Genomic DNA, 21,578 nt, shown 5'->3' with positions numbered 1-21,578 from the left:
ATTAAAAAAATATTATAATGGAAAATAAATAAATGTTGAGTTATAACTCACTTTGTTTTTTTACTCTATATCTTTCAGGCAGGAGCATAGTTTATTTTTTGTTGCTACAATAACCTAAAAGATGACTAAAAGTTATATTCCTGATGATGCTGCCTTCTCAATTTTATCAAAACTCCCTCTTAAGTCTTTGCATCGATTTTCTTGTTTACAAAAATCATGGTCTCTAGATTCATCTTTCATGATCAAGCTCAAGAATAACGTAATATATAACAATCCTGGTGATTCATTTCTACCGTTATATTTATCCGAAAATGAGTTGTATTATTTTCGTGGAGAAAGATTCGAGAAGAAGACTAAATTAGATTTTCCAACTTCATTTAATATCAAGAGTTTGATATATTTGGCTTTTCTAGTGTTAAAGGCATATTTTGTCTGATGGAATCTTTATATACACAACCTCAAAGAGTTGTATTGTGGAACCCAACCACCGAAGAATTCAAGATCATTCCTCCCAGCTTGCGTGTGCCACGTCTCATTGAATCTTCTCCCCATGATGATGAATGGCCAGAGTTTTATGTTCATGGATTTGGTTATGACCAAGTTAACAATGACTATAAGGTGGTTCGTTGTGTACAAATTCCTCTAACTCATTATCTACACATCTTTTGGGAGATATATAGCTTAAGAAATAATTGTTGGAGTGAACTTAAATTTAAGATGCCTGCTTCTTATTCGGATCGTCAGGATCTCTATGTGTACACCGACGGAACATGTCATTGGTTGTTTGTACGTTATAAAGGTTATAAAGATAGACTATGTTTAATATCATTTTATTTAAACAATGAAGTCTTCAATAAAACATATATACCTTACATGGATGAAACTTTTGATCTAGAAGGAGAAGGGATACAACTGATTGTGTTACAAATGTTCATTGGCTTAATATCATATCATAAGTCTACGACTACACTTCACATATCAATTTTAGGTGAAATCGGCGTGAAGAAGTCATGGACCGAACTTATTGTTATTGGGATGACACCTAGTCTTATGCATCCTATCAGGGCGAAAAAGAATGAAGAAATAACAAACAATAAGCTAACCTGGTTTGACCATTTAATTACTCATATATTTGAGAAGCTTGAAGGTAAACAACATAATTCTCTAGTATATTATGAGAAAAACTATTCACCAACAGCAGGAATGGACCTCATTGTTCGTAGACCTCCAATTATCAATGTATACGTTAGGCGTAAGCGCAAGGTCGATTTAATTAGTCCTAAATTATATACGAGTAATTGTAAAAGAATGAGATTCATTTAATTTGTTATTGTTTGATTGGGTTTGTGAGAGACTGCAGACTCTAATCTTAGTGGTATTATTAAAAAAAATTGTAACAACTAGTATATGAGATTATTCCCTGTTTAATTATCAATTTCTTATTTTTATTGTTTGTTCTTATCATTATTATTATTATTATTATTATTATTATTATTATTATTATTATTATTATTATATTTTGTCATAGTTTATTAAATTGATTTATAAAAGATTAATTTATGAATTTGTTATCTATAAGAATTTGAATTAAATCTAAATTATCATATATTTTTAAATGATTGGTATTAAGTTTTTACCATTTTTTGATATAATAGTTATGGTTGATTGAACGAACATGTAGATTAAAAAAATCTATTGAAAGTAAATCATGATAGGTTGTGAATGCATTTATCTTTTTTACAAATTTAATTTATTGTTAGGTTCAATATTTGTAACTTTTACCGTCGAAATTGATTTATCAAATTTTTTTATTTCACATGATCTTTCATGCCTTTACATGTAATAAAGGCGTGTGTGAGAATAAATATACGGAATAAAAAGTAATATAGGTAGTTTTTTAAAGCTCTATTTAAATCATATAAATATGCTTGGATCCATAGAATGCTCAATAAAATAATATTGTGTACCATTATTTAGGATCCATAGTTACCTCTCTAACTATGTATACTTACGACGTATTAGTAGAAGTTTTTGGTGCTCATAATCTCTCATTCTTATCGTGCTAAGAGGCCCTCTAAATATGCATATTTATGACATTTAACGAAAAATAATTTTTGTCAATTTATGTTGACATTTGTTAACAAACCACAAATCAGACCGGTTACTAATTTTAATCTTTATATTAATTGAAATATTCCTTAATTAACTATTCAATATTTTTTTTTAAATAATCATGTATACTATAATTTATAGTATACTTGGGTGTATGGGATAACATATCATTGTCTCTATAATGTGTTGCACCCCAAAATTTACCCACATATTTATTTCTTACTGGCTTAAGCTTTGCATTCATCTGCATACCTCCATTAGGCCATTAACATGACTTTTCATTCATTCATCAAATAAAACATAAAAAAAGGCACGGGATCAAGGATTTGGAAGCGTAAGGTTTCGTAATGAGATTGATGCGTACACAACTAATAAGATGTGGTGTTTCTGGTTCTACAAGCAATGAGGTGTAGGATTAGGTTTTTATCTTCATCAAAGAATTCCTCAAGGCATCATGTTAAAGTCATTTATTGAGGAAGACATTTTGTCGAGGCATGATATATGACCTGAAGATTCATTATAATTAAGGCATCATTGTTCTTTCCACTTGTTTGGCTGCTGGAAGTGCAAGTCACTCATGGTTCGAGAATTGAAGACAGGTTTTCATTAAATAGAAGATTCAGATTCATTGGCGATTACTTGATGCCTCGAGTGCAAATTGTTCAAGAGCATAAGTTTGTTCATAATGTCAAAATTTTGGTGCATACGGTATTATTGGAAGGATTTCTTTTGAATCCCATCAATTGGATCAATATTATTCAAGGAGGACATGACATATATCAGTTTAATTTCTTATGGATGTGAGATAGAGTTCAAATTAAAGGTTTATTCGAGATCATATCATTCATTGCTCAATTCATTCAACTATGGACCGAAAGCTATGTCAGTTGTTATGCATCATTATGTGTAATGATTTGTTTGCTTTCAAGAATCGAAGCGCAAATGGAAGGGAGTTTCATTAAGTTTCAGAAGAGTTTTTATCCAAAATAGTTACAAATGTCCAAGTTCCTTTTCAAATTACAAACTCATACAAGACTACAAAAATATTCAAAGGTCTCCTCCATTATTAGAGTCCAATCCAATTCATATCAGAAATTTACATTACTTCAAGTCAAGCTTGTAAGAAAAACCCACCAAAACACAGTTGCATATTTAACTACAAGCTTTGCCATCAAACACCAAGAAGGACCGAACCAATTCTCGTTGTGCACCATAAACCGGCTCGAACTTGCAGCCAACATAAACTCACTCGACAAAACCAATTTGCAAATCACCGCCAAAAAAATATGGACCGTGTCATACCCCAAAATTTGCCCACCACATTTTTAAACTCAAGCTCATTTGAATAGCAGAAGCTCAACATTTGATGGACTGTACACTCTCCTAAACAACAATCCTCAAACTAGGGTTTTGTGTCTCTTCAAGTAAAATCAACTTCTGATACCTCAAGTGGATTCCATGACCTCTCATAGGCCCCGTGATGTCCTCACGACAAGTTTCAAGTTCTGGTTCAAAAGATTGCCCACTCAATGGCCCGAACGATCAAAAATCGTCTAGTTGACCTATAAAGTCAACTATGGTCAAACCACAGTCAAAACTTCTGATTTTTTGTCAACATCATCATTATGAAGTGTCATTCATCATTTGATCAAGTATTGATCATGATTTATCAAGGAAAGTTCAGAAATCAACAAAACCTAAACTTCCTAAATTAGGGTTTTTAATGAGAAAGTCAACCCAACTTTGACCAGCCATAACTTTCACATGGAACATCAGAAATTTCCCATCCAAAGCTCATTTTGAAGTAAATTTGATTCTCTACAAAATTGTCTCTCACATGCCAAGTCCAAAAATGCTTCATTTGAGATATATGGACCAAAACATTATAGGTCCTTCTTAAAAGTCAAAAAGAAGACACTTTTTTCAAAAGGACATAAAATGATCATGGAAAATAATTTTGATATGAGACCAAAGACACTGGTTAGAGGACTCTCTAAGGTTTCTAAAAAGTCCTAGATCACTTCCATACCTCAAAAATTGAGGGAGAGGCGCCTTGTCAAAGTTGACCAATTCCAAGAGAAAAAATGTGAACAAAAGAGCTTCAAAATAAAATTTCTTGCAAACAAATCCAATCTCTTTTGGCCCAATCTTGATCCATAAGTCATCCAAAGCCTCAAATATTATTGCCACGAATTTATGGAATTTATTTGATTTTATTATGAATTTTTTATTCATTTAAAAGGGATAAAAGTTAAATAAATCAAGTAAAAACAAATATTTGATTTAAGAGAGAATTCCAATTAGATTCAATCATAAAAATAGCCCATATTTGCTTCAAATTTCGTGGATGCAAGATTGGTGAGAGAATAGAATGATTTGGCCAAAATTAAGAATATTTCCAATCAAATTTCATTCAAATTACCAATGATTGATTCATTAAGATTGAGTCAAGTTTTGTCACCCTAATTTGATATATTATATATACATAACTCGTCAAGAGAAAAAGGGGTTGGTCACAAGGATTTTGCTGCAGCCAGAACCGAATTCTCAAACCAAAAAAAAAAAAGTGACAATTCAAGAACTTGCAGACTAGGAATTCAGTCGATTCAAGCTATTCCAAGGATCCAGACAGATCCCTCGACTTTCTCCGAACCACCCTGGGCCGTTACAAGTCGTTCATGCTTCCGGAATCGCAACTGTAGCATCCACGGTTTGAGCCAAAAATTCGAATTCGTTTTTTTTCATACACGCATCATGAATTAAATTCAATCATATATTTGTGTTTATAATGATAATTGTGAACTTTCGGCACCGGTTAATTTGATTTTTAGTACAGGAAGCGAAAACCACCATGTTTAGGGTTTATATGCTCTAAATTGGGAATTTGAGTTACAGGTTAAATTGGTCCAAACCGATTGCGTTTTCATGTTTAGGGGCCTTGTTATGATCGACCTGGACTATCTTTTGGGGTTTATTGGTGATTTAATTGCAGGTTTCAAGATGGAGGTTCTATTACCACGGTATAAAACCGTTGCCAAAAGGATTATCATGTTGTTGCAGCTTCACGAAGAAGATGGTCTTTGGGCGCGTTGTTTTTTTTTAAATTTTATTGAATAAGTTATTTTTATATATTATGTTTATGGTGAAACTAGTTGACAGCAAAGAACCAGTGGCTGAGTGGAAAGGCATGGTTTCAAAGTGTACAAGGGAGGCGGTTCGATCCTCGCGTCCGGCGTTAATTTTGGTTATTTTCAGTGATTCTCACCATTGACAAATCTGGTGCGCCGCATCCACGAAGCCCCACCATGCGACTTCGCATCAGAGCCTTTGGATAATACCTGTGTTGAATCCAACGCTCCACAGCATGAAGCTCCACCATGGATCTTCAACCACGCGCCACACTGGATCCAGCTAAGTTTCTTTTTTTTTTTTTTATATATATTCAATTATATAAATGCCATTTTATTTATATGTTAACATATATATATATTTGTTCATGGTTTTTTTTTAATTACAATAAAACTATTATATATTTATTTATATTAATTTTATTTTCTTAATTATATACTTATATATTTATTACACATTTTATGGTATATTTATTTAATTGTATTTATTTTCTTTTTCTTATTTTATTTATATATTTAATTATATGTTTTATTTCGATAATTCATATATATTTTGTTTTTATTCTTAAAAATATATTTCGTGTTCAATTTTATTTTCTCGACTCGATTTAATTAATTAGGTCGTCAGACCAATAATTAATGAAATTATTTTCTTTTTCTTTTCAATTTATACCCTAATCAGGGTTTTCAATGATCAGCCCCTACATTAAAAATCTTCTTCTTCTGTGCCTTTTCAGGGTTAGTAATATGATTAATTCCGACTACGCGCCATGCCAATCAAGAAGCTAAGTTTCTAAACTTTTTCTTTTATTTTCTTTTTTATTATTTATTTTGATTAAATATTATTTTTGTTATTTTGCCTCGAATTGTCATACACTCACTACATCCTTTTTCTTTATGCCCAACTTTTCAGGTTTATCGTCAGGAGCCTCCGCCCATGCGCTCCACTGATCAAAAGCTAAGTTTTTAGTCTTTTCTTATTCAATTTGACTTTTATTTTATTTCATTATTTTTTGCCTTTTTGCCCAAAAATAAGGTTTGGTTCGAACAATCAATGCACTCACTGTTTTCTTTTTTCCTTAATGGTCAGGGTCAATGCTTCATGCTCAAGGCAAACCTCTGCCCATCAACCTTCATCAATCAAAGCCAAAGGTTTGTCAAACTGCCAAAGCTACAGACGTTGGTAACCCTAAACCTTACTTTTTATTACTTATGTCAAACCCTATTAAGGGATCCGCTGGTTTCATTGTCCCCTTCCCCATTATTATGTAACTGTTTACTGGTTGTATTGATTGGCCTTGAAGGCACTTAAATTGTGATATTATTTTTACTGCGTGGTTAGTAATTTAGGGAGTGCAAACCATGAATTGAACATAGATCACCTAACTACAAGATAAATGTAATCGAAGTTAACCACGTGATTGTTGCACCCACACACCTTTAGGGTAATCCCTCTGGTTGCCTTTGTTGCCTTTGTTGCCTTGCTGCCTTTAAGTGTACTAAATAGTCAAAATCCCTCGATTCCGAGGATACCTAAAGCAAAACAAATGTTGCCTTAAGTTCATTATCATCAATGTTGTCCCTCGATGCTGCCTCGGAAAAATAAAGATGATTGTCCTATTGCTAAGGTATCCTCGCATGATGCCTAAAAAGATTAATGACTATTAAATCTTTCCCTTAGACTACCTGCCCTCTTTATGGCAAGGGACAGTCTTATGGCGAACGATTACTCGATGACCCTTAAACATCCAATTGAAAGACTTCCTGCCCTCTCATGGTATGGACAGATCCTTTCGCCCGAAAGACTTAAAGAACAAGAAAGACAAATTTAGGGTAGGTAGTTCTTAATTGCTTGCTCACAATCAATTCAAAAATCAAATACTTTTCACACCTCCTATTTCAAAACGATTTCAAAACAAGGCTACGCTTACTTACAAGCTAAAGTCCTTAACGAAATTTTTACTATTCACACACGACACTTCAAACAATTCAAAAGTGAGCTAAGCAATTAAGAGCCCATGGATAACCATGGATGCAAAGGGTGCCTTACACCTTCCCTTTGTATAACCTACCCCCCGAACTCAATCTCTTTCAAAAAGGTCTTTCCTGTTCTTTTAGCCTTTCCAATTGGATAAAATAAAAGTCGGTGGCGACTCTTGCTATCCGCAACATTTTCAAATAAAAGTCAGTTCACCGTATTACAGACCGCATCTACATAATAATCAGAAGGAAATTTAAGATAAAAGGGGATAACAAATTACACGTAACAAAAGTGGCAGAGGAATCCAGGTGTAACTAACTTTCATATAACAAAATAAGAAGAAAAATATTTGTCACAGAAAGATCAGAGTAACTCACCTCATAACAGAAGGGTAACAAACTTTTTTCTTGGAACCTTCATCTTCTTCATCTCTATTGATCCACCACGAATCTTCATCTTTTCTCTCCATAACCTTCAAACAACATCAGGGACCTCCAATCTCTCTCTCCATTCTCCCTCCATCGATTCTCCTTCAGTTCAATCTTCATTCAGCTTTTTCTTCAATCACCATAAAAATTCTTCAACCTTGAATTCACACAACATCATCAAGAACCTGCAGAAACTTCACACAGATTCATCACCTATCATCAACCACAATCACAAGAAAACAAATGTAACAAACTTTCTTGCTTCGCTCTATTCTTCTTCACACCTCTAACCGAACCATCACAACCTTCCTCGCATCATGTTCATCATCATCTTTCACCATCAATCTTCAACAAACTTCAAGAATTTCTTCAATGCTCTCTGCATCTACAACGACAACACCTCAACATCCTTCATCATCCTTCACGCAAATTCAACAATTCTGCAGAAAATATCACTTCATCCTTCTCATTGAATCAGCTACACAACTCAACGTTCATCTTCATCGCCACCACTGCAATTGCAACATACGTCATTAATTATCATCATCAAGAGTTTGCTACGGAACACATGACGAATAACATCGAACTCAGAAAAGAAGAAGAGAAGGGGGGAAAGGTCGAAAGAAGCTTACCGGATTTCTCTTCAGCTTCGTTTATCTAGAAGAATCGCTGGAGGTCTTATCTTCTTCGTAGGTCCTTTTGATTGAGCAAAATCCATTGTAGCGTCGAAATCGATAGGACTCGGTGAGAATTCAAGGAACAGAGACGGATCGAGGGAGAGTCACGAGTCAGGGATGATACCGAAAGGGAGGTGAGATGAGAGAGGTCAGGATTGTCTTCTGTTGGTGGTGGTGTGCCGGCGAGATTGATCGGAGAAGATCACGGAGGAAGCCGTCGCACCGTCGTGAGAGAAAGGAGAAGAGAGGTTCAGAAGCCCAAAGGTCACATTTTCTTGACCTAATTCCTCTTTTATTCCAATCTGCATTAATGTGGATTTAATTGGGGTGATTAACATTTAATTTGTTTATTAATGTGAATAATTGGATTTAGTTGCTAATCTGAAGATAATTGTGATTAATTGGGTCAAGCAAAATTGTATCAAAATCTGGGCCAGTCCGAATTGTTGTTCACACCCCTGATCAATAGGCCCAAACGTGCATTACACTAGTTTCTGTTCATTTGCAAATTGCTACTACACCCCATCCTTAGGCAGATTTAGTATTTTATTTGAAACTTGTTTCTCTTCTAACTTTTGATTCATAATCCAGTTTTCCTTCGAGTAAAAAATCAATAAAAATATGTTTTAGATAGTTTTATGTATGTAGATAATTGTGGTATTTTTTGTATATTTTTAGATTTTGTTCTTCTATTTTTGAAAAATCCTTTCCTTCAACATGTTCATTTTCTTTTTAAGTTTGATATGTTTTGCAAATTAATTTTGTTTAATACCTTAGGATCAGAGTTTAATCGCCAATTTTTGTATGGCTACTGTAGACTAATCCATGATATTGTGTGTAAAAAATGAAAGTCTAATTCTATGTTTTGGTTAGGTTTTCATTAGGTTTTCCATACCCGATTAATATGCGTTTCTAAACCGATAACCATGTGAATTTGACCTATAATTTGCTTTGCATTTATGCAATGGCCTTAGATACTTTTGTACATATAATTAGGGATGTTTAGAGGTCCTAAGACCTGGAATTAGATGTTTAAATCATGTCTTCCCTTTTTACTCGAATTTCCCTTTCTTACATGTAAATAATGTGCTTTTGGCTAACGATTGTATCAAAACTTGTCCAAATGACCTATAATTTTGTATGAGACTTCTTGACATGATTTTATGGTTGTTTAGACACCTCTTAGAGGTTATTAACTACTGACTTCCATCATTTTATTGCATTTTCCTAACTTCATTCACCATTTGAACTTACTAACTGGTTTTGACCTAGTTTTGTCTAGTTTTTGTTAGAACTTTGTGTTGCTTCAAGCTAATTGACTAACAAGAATTGGTACAATGTCTTAGACCCATAAATGAATTAATATGCTACTGACCCCAAACTTAGCTCATGTGTTCATTTGCTTTTTGTTTTGATTAATTGATGTTTGTTCGCTAATTGTTAAGTAACGATTCATGCGATACTTTGGTAACTTCTTGTGAATATTTTCGTGTGTTGCCATGATGCTTTTGTGTTTGATTTAGGACACTAATTTCCTTGATTTGATACTGCCCTAGGGATTTCTTCCCTCTTTCTCATGCTTTGCCTCTTCTTTTACACTTTGATTGTTGTTAGTTTAAGAGGCGACACTTGTTTGTTCTTCCTTCACCTTTTGTGGATTGTTTTCTCTTGGGATTCATTATGTGTAGTCTCTCTTAGGAGTAGACTTGGTTAGGGACTTCATTAAGTCACCTACCTTGCTTGTTGTTTTTGCTTATCTCTTACTATATGCTTACCATGTTTCCTTAGGGTGGTGACTTCAATCTTCATTAAGATTAGTCACATAGAACAACTTAGGTTGTAATCTATGCATGATAACATAGGTAGAGATCCCTTATCCTTGACTTTAGGGCCACTTGTAGATTAGAATAACTAACTTAGATTAGAGAATAGGTTAGTTCCCCTTTGTTCATTCTTTTCTGTTTCAACATTAAAACACTAATAAATAAAGATGCGAATCACATTAAGAAAGTGATAGAGAAATGAGTGGGATTCATTCCCTAATCTGTTTCTCAATCGCTTAGTGGCATAGAAATGAGTGGGATTCATTCCCTAATCTGTTTCTCGGTCACTATTTAATGGGAGAGAAATGAGTGGGATTCATTCCCTAATCTGTTTCTCAAACATTAATTAATGGAATAGAAATGAGTAAGATTCATTCCCTAATCTGTTTCTTGAACATTATATAATGGGATAGAAGTGAGTGGGATCCATTCCCTAATCTGCTCCTCGATCATTATACATTGTATGTGATTCAAATCGCAAAGTAATTTCCCTTAAAAAACACTCAACCAAAAACACTTAAAACACTTAAAACACTTAATAAAGGCTCGAATTAAAACAAAGTGACGAAGTGGTGCGAAACCTTGTATTGGGTTTTGTTCATCATGTAGTTACATAAAAAACACAAACCAAAGTTCATTCTGCTTAAGAACAAGTTAAGTCCTTTCCAAAAATAGGCGTATAAGTCTCCAAAGGTCGAGCATCGTGGATTGTGACCTTAACCTCTGTTCAACTAAAAAACACAAAACAAATGGAAACTAGGGAGCCGAACTACGGTCGCTCTGATTCCTGAAAAGGATACGTAGGCATTGGGTCGCGGGGCCTAAGCGAGCACACTTGTAAATAATTCCTTCTTTTCCCCGTGTTTATTTTGCATTCATTCGCACTTAGGTTTAGACATAGATATACACCCTTTAGATAGAAACAAACATAGGTGGATACCATCGAGTACGATGGGCGTGAGGGATGCTAGCACCTTCCCCTTGCGTAACCGACTCCCGTGCCTAGATTTTCTGGTCGAAAGACCTTGTTCTTGTTCTGAGTTAGGTTATCTGGTATTCCTTTCCCTTATGGGATAAATATATTAGTGGCGACTCTGATTCCATTTTTCGCGGTAGCGACATAATGTATATACAGTGGCGGAACCAGACTAAATTTTACGGGGTGGCTACTAAATTAAACTATAATTTATAAATCAAATATTCATACCATAATGTATATAAAATATCTAAATTGTAATAAACATAAAGTTGAACATGAAATAATTAAAAATTATTGCATAAAAATACATAAAGTAATGCTCTCCAGTTTTTGAGTAGCTTGAAATCACCAATAATAGTCTCGGAATCAATACTTGCAGCAATTTCTCTTTCGATGTTAACTGCCATGCTATCTCCTCGAAAATCAACTTCCATTTTGTTTCTCAATCTTGTCTTGATAATTTTCATTGTCGAAAAAATCTTTCCGTAGTAATTGTAGATACAGGGAGAGTCATTGTGATCTTTGCTAAGGCTTCTGCATCAATCCATTTGGAAAAAATAGTTTATAACTATAATAACAAATTTAGTTACTCCAAAGCCAGAGTAATATGGCCAAAGATATTTATGCCCCATTGGGAAAATGTCCATGGTCCACTTAACATGTTGAGATTGAATGGCAGGATGATATGAATGTCCCCATGCTTATGAGATTGTTCACATTTTTTGCTGTAATTGTTGACTTCTTGAACCATTGAAGGCTAATAATAATCGGCCTTGAGATTCTTTTTGGCGATGGCTTTTCCTCCTAGATGTTGCCTCGATATACCTTCATGTACTTTAACAAGAAAATTTTCGGATTTCTCTTCTTCTATACATTTTAACAAAATGGTGGACATGTTTCTTTTGTACAACCTTACTCCTATAATTGAATAAGAACATAGTGGTAGGAAATTTGAAACGTGAGGATACTTCTACTAACAATCCTTAATCTCTCTCAAGGATGAGCCCCCATGATAATTCGTCTATTATTTCATGACTCGTCTGTGAAGACGGTCCACTTTGTGATTGGTTCTTAAGTGACTGGTGTCATTTCTGTGATGAGATTTGAAAAGATTTAAGCTTTAAGTTTGTTGTAGGCTCAAATGAGATATCGAACCCAGATATCTTGATCGACTCTTTCCTCACTCGTCTTACTAAATCTGGAAAAAAATACTTTCACTTAAATACCATTAAAATAAAATTTGATTATTTTAATATACCGACTGAATACTCGGTGTCTCATATTTACGGTCTAATCTCAAATACTCAAAAAATTCCCAAAACGCTACATATTAGCTTATTAATATTTCTAATACTAAAAATATTAAAATTTCCGATTAAATGTCGATCCGCTATCCCGAATTAATACCGACTAAATCGCCCCAAAACGCAAAATATTCAATAAACATTACAAACGTCTAAATTAAGCGAATAAATAAATTTCCGGACGTTACAACGATAGCTTTGATGGGGTGCTATTGCAATTTATGTATTCGTCGACATCGAGATTCAGTGATGCGCGGGTGGTGGAGTATGGCCGATCAGGGCGTATGCAGGTGTGTCGCGGTTGAAACAGGTGCGTCTTGGTGTTGAGTGTGATTGAGCAGGTTGTGAGGTTACCTTCTCAATTTTATCAAAACTCCCTATTAAATCTTTGCAGTGATTTTTCTGTTTTAAAAAAAAAAAACATGGTCTCTAGACTAGTCTTTCATGGTCAAGCTCAATAATAATTATATATATATATATATATATATATATATATATATATATATATATATATATATATATATATATATATATATATATATATATATATATATATATATATATATCATGGTGTTTCACTTCTACCCTCATATTTATGCGAAAATGAGCTGTATTATTTTAATGGAGAAAAATTCGAGAAGAAGATTAAATTTGATTTTTCAATTTCATTTAACATTCGAGAGAGTTTGATATATTTGATTTTTCTAGTGTTAAGGGCATATTTTGTCTTATTGAATCTTTCTATGAACAATCTCAAGAGTTGTATTGTGGAACTCAACCACCACATAATTCAAGATCATCCCTCCCAGCTTTGTGTGTCGTGTCTCATTGAATCTTCTATTTATGATGATAAATGGCCAGAGTTTTATGTTCATGGATTTGGTCATGACCGTGTTAATAACGACTATAAGGTGGTTCGTCACGTAGAAATTCCTCTAACTCACCATCTATACATCTGTTGGGAGATATATAGCTTAAGAAATAATTGTTGGATTAAACTTAAATTTAATTAATATGCCTGCTTCTTATTCGGGTCATCAAGATCTCTATGTATACACCGACGTAACATGTCATTGGTTGTGTGTACCTTATGAAGGTTATAAAGATATATTATGCTTAATATCATATGCTTCACATATCAATTTTAAGTGAAATCGGCGTGAAGGAGTCATGGACCAAACTGTTTATTATTGGGCCGACACCTAATGTTATATATGTATCTTATCGGGACGGAAAAAAAGTGAAGAAATAACAAACAATAAAACCATTTAATTACCTATATATTTGAGAAGTTTGAAAGTAAAAAATATAATTCCTTAATATATTATGAGAAAAACTTTTTACCAACAGCAAGAATGGATTTCAATGTTCGTAGACTTCTAATTATCAATGTATATATTAGGCGTAAGCGCAAGACCCAACAAATTAGACCTAAAATATATAAATGAAGTGTAATGTATTTAAGTAGAATAAAGAATCGGAAAGTTCCTCATTCAATTTGTTATTGATTGGTTTGGTTTAAGAGAGACTAGAGACTCTCGTTCAATTTGTTATTGTTTGGTTTGGTTTAAGAGAGACAAGAGACTCTAATCTCGTGGTATAATTAATAAATTTTGTAACAACTACTGTATGAGATTATCCTTAATTTAATTATCATGTATGAGATTATCCTTAATTTAATTATCATTTATCAGTATCTTACTTCTATTGTTTGTTCTTTTCATTGGGTTATTATTATCATTTTTTATTTTTATTGTTAATTATTTAATAATAAATAACACTTCCTTAAAAAAATCATCCATAAAATTATATTTTATATTCTTTATAAAATTATACTTATCATGTGGATAGACATTTAATACTTTGAGAAGTTGAAATAGATATAAATTATCACATCTTTTTAAAAGAACAGATCAAATGACACCAAAGTGTCAAATTTAGTAACATGACACTTCTGATAATTTTTTATTGTATATCCGTATAATAAAATTCATCGTTGGATTGATAGTTAACATTATATAAATCATGTCCATAAAATCTAACATCAATTGGAAATCATTTGATATGTTAAAGAGAATGATCAAAATTAACGTTTTTGTTAAAATTTTATAAGACGTTGGTTTTATGAATCTCATTAATATATCAAATGATTTATGATTGATGTTAAATTTTATGGATATGATCTATATGATATTAGCTTTCAATCTAACGGTGGATTTTGTTATATAAATATGCGGCAAAAAATTATCTGAGGTGTCATGTTACAAAATTTGACACCTTAGTGTCATTTGATCCTGTCTCATTTTGAAATGATCGGTATTAAGTTCTTTCCATTTTTTCATATATAATAATTATAGGTTGATGGAACGAACATGTAGATTTAAAAAATCTATTGAGAGTAAATCATGGCAGCTATTGAAAGTAAATCATGGCAGGTTCAACTTATTTTTAACATTTCCTAGTGTGCATTTTCAGTCTCCCCTAACAAAAAAAGTTTAAAATATGATTAAATGAAGGAGTTGCAACAGCAACCACAACAGTGTTACTTCTCATTCATTTAAGTTATTTGGTTAGATCATATCAGTTGTTAGAAATAATTTGCATAATTCCAATATCAATGGAGAGGATAACTGCAAGGGCGTCAAATAAATTAAAGACATGGTTAAAATAATTGAACAAAAGTAATTCAATAGACTTTATCAAAGTAGTTATGTAGATAACTAGTTATACAAAACAATATTCAGTATATATTGTTCAAAAAAATTAGGAAACTAGTAATGTTAATTCTCAAAGTGAATGCATTTATTTATTTTTTTCAAATTTAATTTATTTTTAGATTCAATATTTATAAATTGGCAAAATACTCATTTTGGTCCCGTAAATTAATATTGGGGTTCATTTTAGTCCCTTAACTTCAAAAAGTTTTATACTAGTCCCTTAATTCTTCAAAATGTGTCATTTTTGTCATATTACCGACGAAAAAACTCAAAAATTGGTTGCTAAATTAGTCGCTAATATGACAAAAAGGACTAAAATGACATCTTTTGAAGAGTTAAAGGACCAATATAAATTTTTTTGAAATTAAAGGACCAAAATAAATCCCGAAACTAACATACGAGACCAAAAAAGATATTTTACCTTATAAATTTTACAACCGAAATTGATTTATCAATTTTTTAGTTTCGCACCGTCTTTGTTAGATAAGTTTCTTAGCTTGCTTAGCCAATAAGAATTCAAGTGGATGCAACTATACCACCGTTTCAACAGTGCCATCACTTAGCCTATAAGAGTCTGTTTAGTAACACTGAAAAAAGAACTTTTAGCTTTTAGTTTTTCAGCTCATATTAACAAAAAAGTTCTGTTTAGTAACTGTCATTTAGCTTTTAACTTGTAGCTTTTTTACTAGCTTTTAGCTTTTTTTCTCAAAAGCTATTTAAAGTAGCTTTTGAACTTTTAGCTTTTAGTGCATGTTTGGATTGGCTTCTACAAGCCCCAAAAGCACTTCTAGTGCACTTCAACTTGAAAATTGATATATTTTTTTGTTTGGATACTTTTTCAAAATCAATTCTCCTACTCCAAAAGCAATTCTACTAGAAGCTACAATTCCTAGCTTTTGAGTTTAGTAGAATCAATTCTATATATATTATATATTATTTATTACAACTTTTTTAAATTTTCCTTTTTTACCCTCTTTAATTTTTATCAATTACTTCTTTTCTTTTTTATTTGTATTAGAATTTATTACCATTTTGGTAATTATCCAATTCAAAATCACTTTTGATAAAACTATCCAAACAACATTAATTGATGTCAATCACTTCTATATCATTGTATCCAAACATAAATCAATTATTCTAAACTCAATTCTGTTGAAATCAATTCTACTAAACTCAATTTTTCCAGAATCAATTCTGTCCACCGCCAAACCAAACACACCGTTAGCTTGTGACTTTTTATTTCATTTATACTCTTATTATTTTAACAAAAATACAATTTTACCCTTAAATCTTTTATATATATATATATATATATATATATATATATATATATATATATATATATATATATAACAGTTTTTGCGTTGTATAGTTATATTCGTGTCGATTAACAAATAAAATGCAATATTTAATATTTTTTAACGACATTAAAATTACATGCCTTGTAATGAATGTAGAGATAGTGTTGCTAATTTTTAAATTTGTGAAACATTAAGAGATTATTATGTTAAATTAGTATAATTGAATTCAAAATCGTAATGATGTTATTTTATATATTTCATGAAATTTATATATAAATTTTATTATATAAGTTTATTTAAAAATTTATATATAATTGTTTGATATATTTTGATGTTATTTTTAATTTTAATATATATTAATTTTTTTTGCATGTGTTTGCTAATATACGTATTTTTATTTTATAAAAATTAATTTAATTATATAATTTAATAAATATAATGAGACTATCAATTTCTTAATTAAGAATGTCCTTTTATGTCATTTTGTATTTAACAGCTAGTATAACAGTTAATTTATCAAACACTTAAATTAACTTATCAGCTACCAGCTACCAGCTATCAACTATCAGCTACCAGCTAAAAGTTATCAGCTACTAACTACCAGTTAGTTTTACCAAACAGAGCCTAAGTGTTTTTTATTTCTCTTTTCAAGCCTATAAATATGTATCAAACCATGATGCATTGACATATCAAGTTTGAATAAAATTAGGAAATTTCTTTATTGACCCCCTAACTTTCTTGGTCACTCCGGCGAAATATCCAGAATGCCCCTATATTTCGGAAATGCATCTCCAAAATCACTTTTTTTTTGAAAAAAAAAAGTTGATTTCGGAAGTGCACTTCCGAAAACACAAAAAAAAAAGTGTTTTCGGAGATGTATCTCCGAAAACACAAAAAAAAAAACGTGTTTTCGGAGATGCATTTCCGAAATTAACTTTTTTTTTTGGAGAGGGGGTGTCTTCGGAGATGCATATCCGAAATATTCCAATTTTTTGTCTTGGAATGTTTTGGACATGTATTTCCGAAAAAATTCAATAATTATTAAAAAATTAAAATAAAGGAGAATCAATACAATAGTATAATTAATTGTATTAATTAAAAGATATTATTAAATATATATCATTATCATTAAAATATAATAATAATTATTAACATTTTTTTAAACTAAAATATTTTGTAGTTATTATTTATAATTAAATTTTTTCAACAATTTTTTATGCACTATTACTTTATTTACAAATAAATTATTTACAAATAAATTATTTGATACTTTATTTTAATTGAATAGAATAGAATTTAATTTTAATAAAATTAAAAAAAATGAGAATATTATAAAAAAATTAAAAGAAACTTTTTATTTCATATAAAATCAATTTGATAGAAATTATAGTAGTAAATGTAAATAGTACTTTGTTAAGTGAATAGAATTAAAATTTAAGTGAATCTCTAGTATAATTATATATAAATATTAATTTTATTCTTTAATTTAAATAAAATTGAAGAAAATAATGAGAAATTTGCTTAAGAATTAAAAAAGGAATTTTTTTTCATTAACATCAATATGATAGTAAATTTTTAGTAGTAATATAAAAAGTACGTTAGTTGACCAAATTTTTAGTAGTGTTATTTATAATTTAAAAAATAATTAATTCATTTTTCACTAGTGCAAAAATACCTTTTTAGTAGAAGTTGTTAAGTCAGTTCACTTGCCACCTGACTTAAGAAGTGACGCGGTGGCAATTTCGTAAATATTTGTAATTTAGTTAGGTCGGGTGCATTTAAAACCGACTTAACAAATATTAAATAAAAAATTAATTTAGATTTAATTTCTTAAGTCGCCTGTAATTATTAACTGACTTAAGAAGTCTATTTGTGAAGTCAGTTATCACCCACCAGACCTAAGAAATTTTATTTAATAATAAATTAATTAAATAAGAAATAGAGTGATTTTCTATTTTCACGTGAACACTTGTTGTAAAGAGTCAGACTGCACGCGGAAAGTGAAATCCAACCTAAGCCTATTATTCCTCGTCCGTGAAAAAAAACCCCAATTTCTGGATCTCTCTCGATTCACCTTTCCTTATCCCCTTTTAACCATTCGCATCGACAGTTTCAACTTTTTTATACCGATTCTCATTCTCTACTCCAAAGCTTCGATTTCTTGTTCTCTGCTCCGAAACTTGTTCGATTTCATATTCCTTCACCCACTTTTGCAGCAGTCACTCACCAAGGCGTAATATCTGACGACGAAGGTGAACCCTAATCCCCTATTTCATTATCAGCATAATGTTTTCCTCTTCTAAGTGTTTCTTTTGGTTCTAATCGGGACCCTAACTTTTTTGGTATTCAATTGGTGTAGATGAAGTTGAGCTTGATATTGATAAGAGAGAGGATGAAGAAGAATTGGAAGAGGGAGGTGGAGATATCGACAAGGATGATGAGGATGAATAAGAGGGTATGAACATTGATTGTTCCGAGTTTTCTTATATTTGTTGTTTACGATGTGTCTGTGGGTAAATGTTTAGAATATCGGGGATTTAAAATCAGGGTTTCCTATGTGGCATTGTTTGATATTGGCGTGAACTAGTGTTAAGTGCTAGAAAGGAAAACAAATTTGGAATAGTATTTGTCTGAGTTTGTCGTGTTTAGGGGGATATACTCAGATGAACTAAGGTCAAGCTGTTTGGTAGTTTCGTATGGAAATTGTGATGCTTATTTTCCTGTTTATTGATTAAGAATTTCATTTTGTTTTATTTTCCGATGGGCGAGATTAAGATGGAAGACATGTCGCTACCGATGTTGTTCGAACAAGCAAGGAAGACCCACGCAACCGCCAGAGTTTGGTGTTGACCAGGTACACCATGTGTTTTCTTCTTTTTTTAACATAGTTTTGTGCTTGATAACTGAGTGTGGGTTTTTGGTTGGATCAGGAGCTTGTGAAGAAGGGATGCGGGTCTCTGAATAAATGCGGTGTTGGGTGTTAGGGAGTCTTGGAACAAGTAATGCTCTTAGTCATGGCGTTGTTCCTGCTGCGGGTCATGGAGTTCAGAATGGGTACAGTGGTCAGCCTAGTATAAGTCCATCAGTTATCAAGTGTTTGTGTTTGGAGCTATGATATTAGTAGAACTAGAGCTATGATATTAGTCAAACTATCATACAATTGCTCTTTCGGGCAGGCTGTGCATAATGGTAACGAAATTATGGAACCATGGCTAGATCTTGCTCTTTTAGTGTCATACCCTAATTTTTGCCCCCCCCCTGAGATGACATATCTTCAGGATTTTTTCATCAAGTCGAGGCAAGTATCCAGAACAGCATAACATTCAATCAAGGGTGTTCAAAGACAAGAAAACTCAGGCAAAGGATCAATCAATAGAGGGATTAGTCTCTAATACAATCATAAGACTCAAAAGCCTCATTATTACACCTATGATTGATTAAGACACCCAGTCATCTAAGTACAGGATTACTCAGATCAACAGACTAGGGTTTGGAGCCTATCAAGGACTAAAATCAGGGATCACCTTTGGGAAACCCTAAAAAGCCCTAAGGGACCATTCAAAGACATCAATCATCTTCAAACAACTCATATGACAAGATCCACTGGACATTACACCTCAGTTCAAAGTCTACAGTCATCATTGTCCTCTGGTCGACAATTAGGGTTTTTGACCTAATTCACCAAGATAGTTGACTTTTAATCAGGGCATGCATCCAAAACTCAAGACATGATTCAAGAATCTCTACTACCTCAATATAATCCATTTACATCATTCATTTGAGGAAAAGATCTTATTTCTACACAAAAGCCCAAAAAATTCACTTTGTCAGGAAAAGTCAACTATGTGGGATCATCATTGACTTTTAAGGTTTTTGGTCAAAAAATAACTTTCAAAGATCAATATCATCAATATATGGATGTCAAAGTCATTTGACCAAAGAAATTCAAAGAAATTCATCAAGGAGCAAAAAGTGGGGAATTAGGGTTTTTGAAGGCATGGTGAGAACTCAAAATTTCACCTACACAACTCAAAAAACTTCCAACATGAAAGTTGTAGATCTTGCAAAATAAAACAACATCTTACAAAGGAACTTTTTTCAAAAGATCAACCATTTATGAAGTTTTGGAAATTTTGAAGTTTAGGTCATAAACACTTAGAAATTTTTCTAAGTGTTTTAACCTAGTTTTCATCCAACTTTGGGCTCATTTTTCACAAATTTCCCAAATGATTCTGAAGAAGACATAAACTAATGATTTGAAGTAGATGTTTAGGGCTTTCCAAATTGTGTTCAACCTTCTCCAAATTCAATTTGAGCTAGGAGTTATGCTTGTTCAAAGTTGGCCTCATGAAGTAAAATTATAGGTCATGTGCAAATTGGAACTTTGCAATTTTGTGCATTTTGCTTCACTAATGGATGCTACACGACCCATAACACATCTGAAAACATGCCATGCATTCATTTTCACCATGCCATGATAATTGAAGAAGATTCCTAAAACAAGAACATGTGATTATGTAATGATTACTTTTGTGAATTTATGGCAAATTGATGAATCACCCAAGGAATCTTCTCATCAACCAATTGGAGCTCACTTTGCATCTGAATTGTCCCCTAAGATCAGATAGAATCAATGGATAGGGGAGGTGGCTCGAAAATGCAATGATCACACTTGGATATTCTTTGAAATTTCTTCATGGCTAAGAAACCAAACTTGCTTCACTAAGCAAGCTCACTCTCTCACTCAGTACTGAGACATTTGCCTATAAATAGGAGAGCATAATTCAGTAGAAAAACACACCAAAGCAACCATATTCCTTGCTTTCTCTTTCTCTTCTCATGTTCATTGTTTTTCAAAGTTCTTTGGCAAGAAGAATCGATTTCTTCAAACCAGAGCTCATCTTTGGGAAGTGAACATTCTAACATCTCAAGGGAGGTCATTTGAGGTGATCCAAGCACCTGGATCACTTCTGTAAGTGGAGGAACACCATTGTTGCTCTCACTTTGGAGCATTTGCAGTTGGAGGTCCATGGAGTAATTCAGGAGGTTCTGAGCCAAGCCAATCATCCAGACACACTCCTCAGGTCATAGTGAAGCTAACCAGATGGCTGCAGCTCATCTGTAACTC

General features: G+C 32.3%; 1 protein-coding gene across 1 annotated transcript; it reads left to right on the top strand.

Annotated features, from left to right (window-relative positions):
• Positions 1-435: 435 nt before the first annotated feature.
• Positions 436-18,901, top strand: LOC131643064 (F-box/kelch-repeat protein At3g06240-like). Its single transcript, XM_058913209.1, has 2 exons — positions 436-1,294; positions 18,810-18,901. The coding sequence occupies exons 1-2, from the start codon at positions 436-438 to the stop codon at positions 18,899-18,901; spliced, it is 951 nt and encodes a 316-aa protein (XP_058769192.1).
• The last annotated feature ends 2,677 nt before the right edge of the window (positions 18,902-21,578 follow it).

Source organism: Vicia villosa, unplaced genomic scaffold, assembly GCF_029867415.1.
Source record: "Vicia villosa cultivar HV-30 ecotype Madison, WI unplaced genomic scaffold, Vvil1.0 ctg.007040F_1_1, whole genome shotgun sequence".
NCBI lineage: Eukaryota > Viridiplantae > Streptophyta > Magnoliopsida > Fabales > Fabaceae > Vicia > Vicia villosa.
This window is presented reverse-complemented; position numbering and strand designations above follow the sequence as displayed.

Excerpts from the sequence above, each read along its gene's own strand:
- LOC131643064 (XM_058913209.1), top strand. The coding sequence starts at position 436 with ATGGAATCTTTATATACACAACCTCAAAGAGTTGTATTGTGGAACCCA. Across the intron at positions 1,295-18,809 it reads TAGTCCTAAATTATATACGA|ATGAAGTTGAGCTTGATATT; the intron begins GTAATTGTAAAA and ends CAATTGGTGTAG.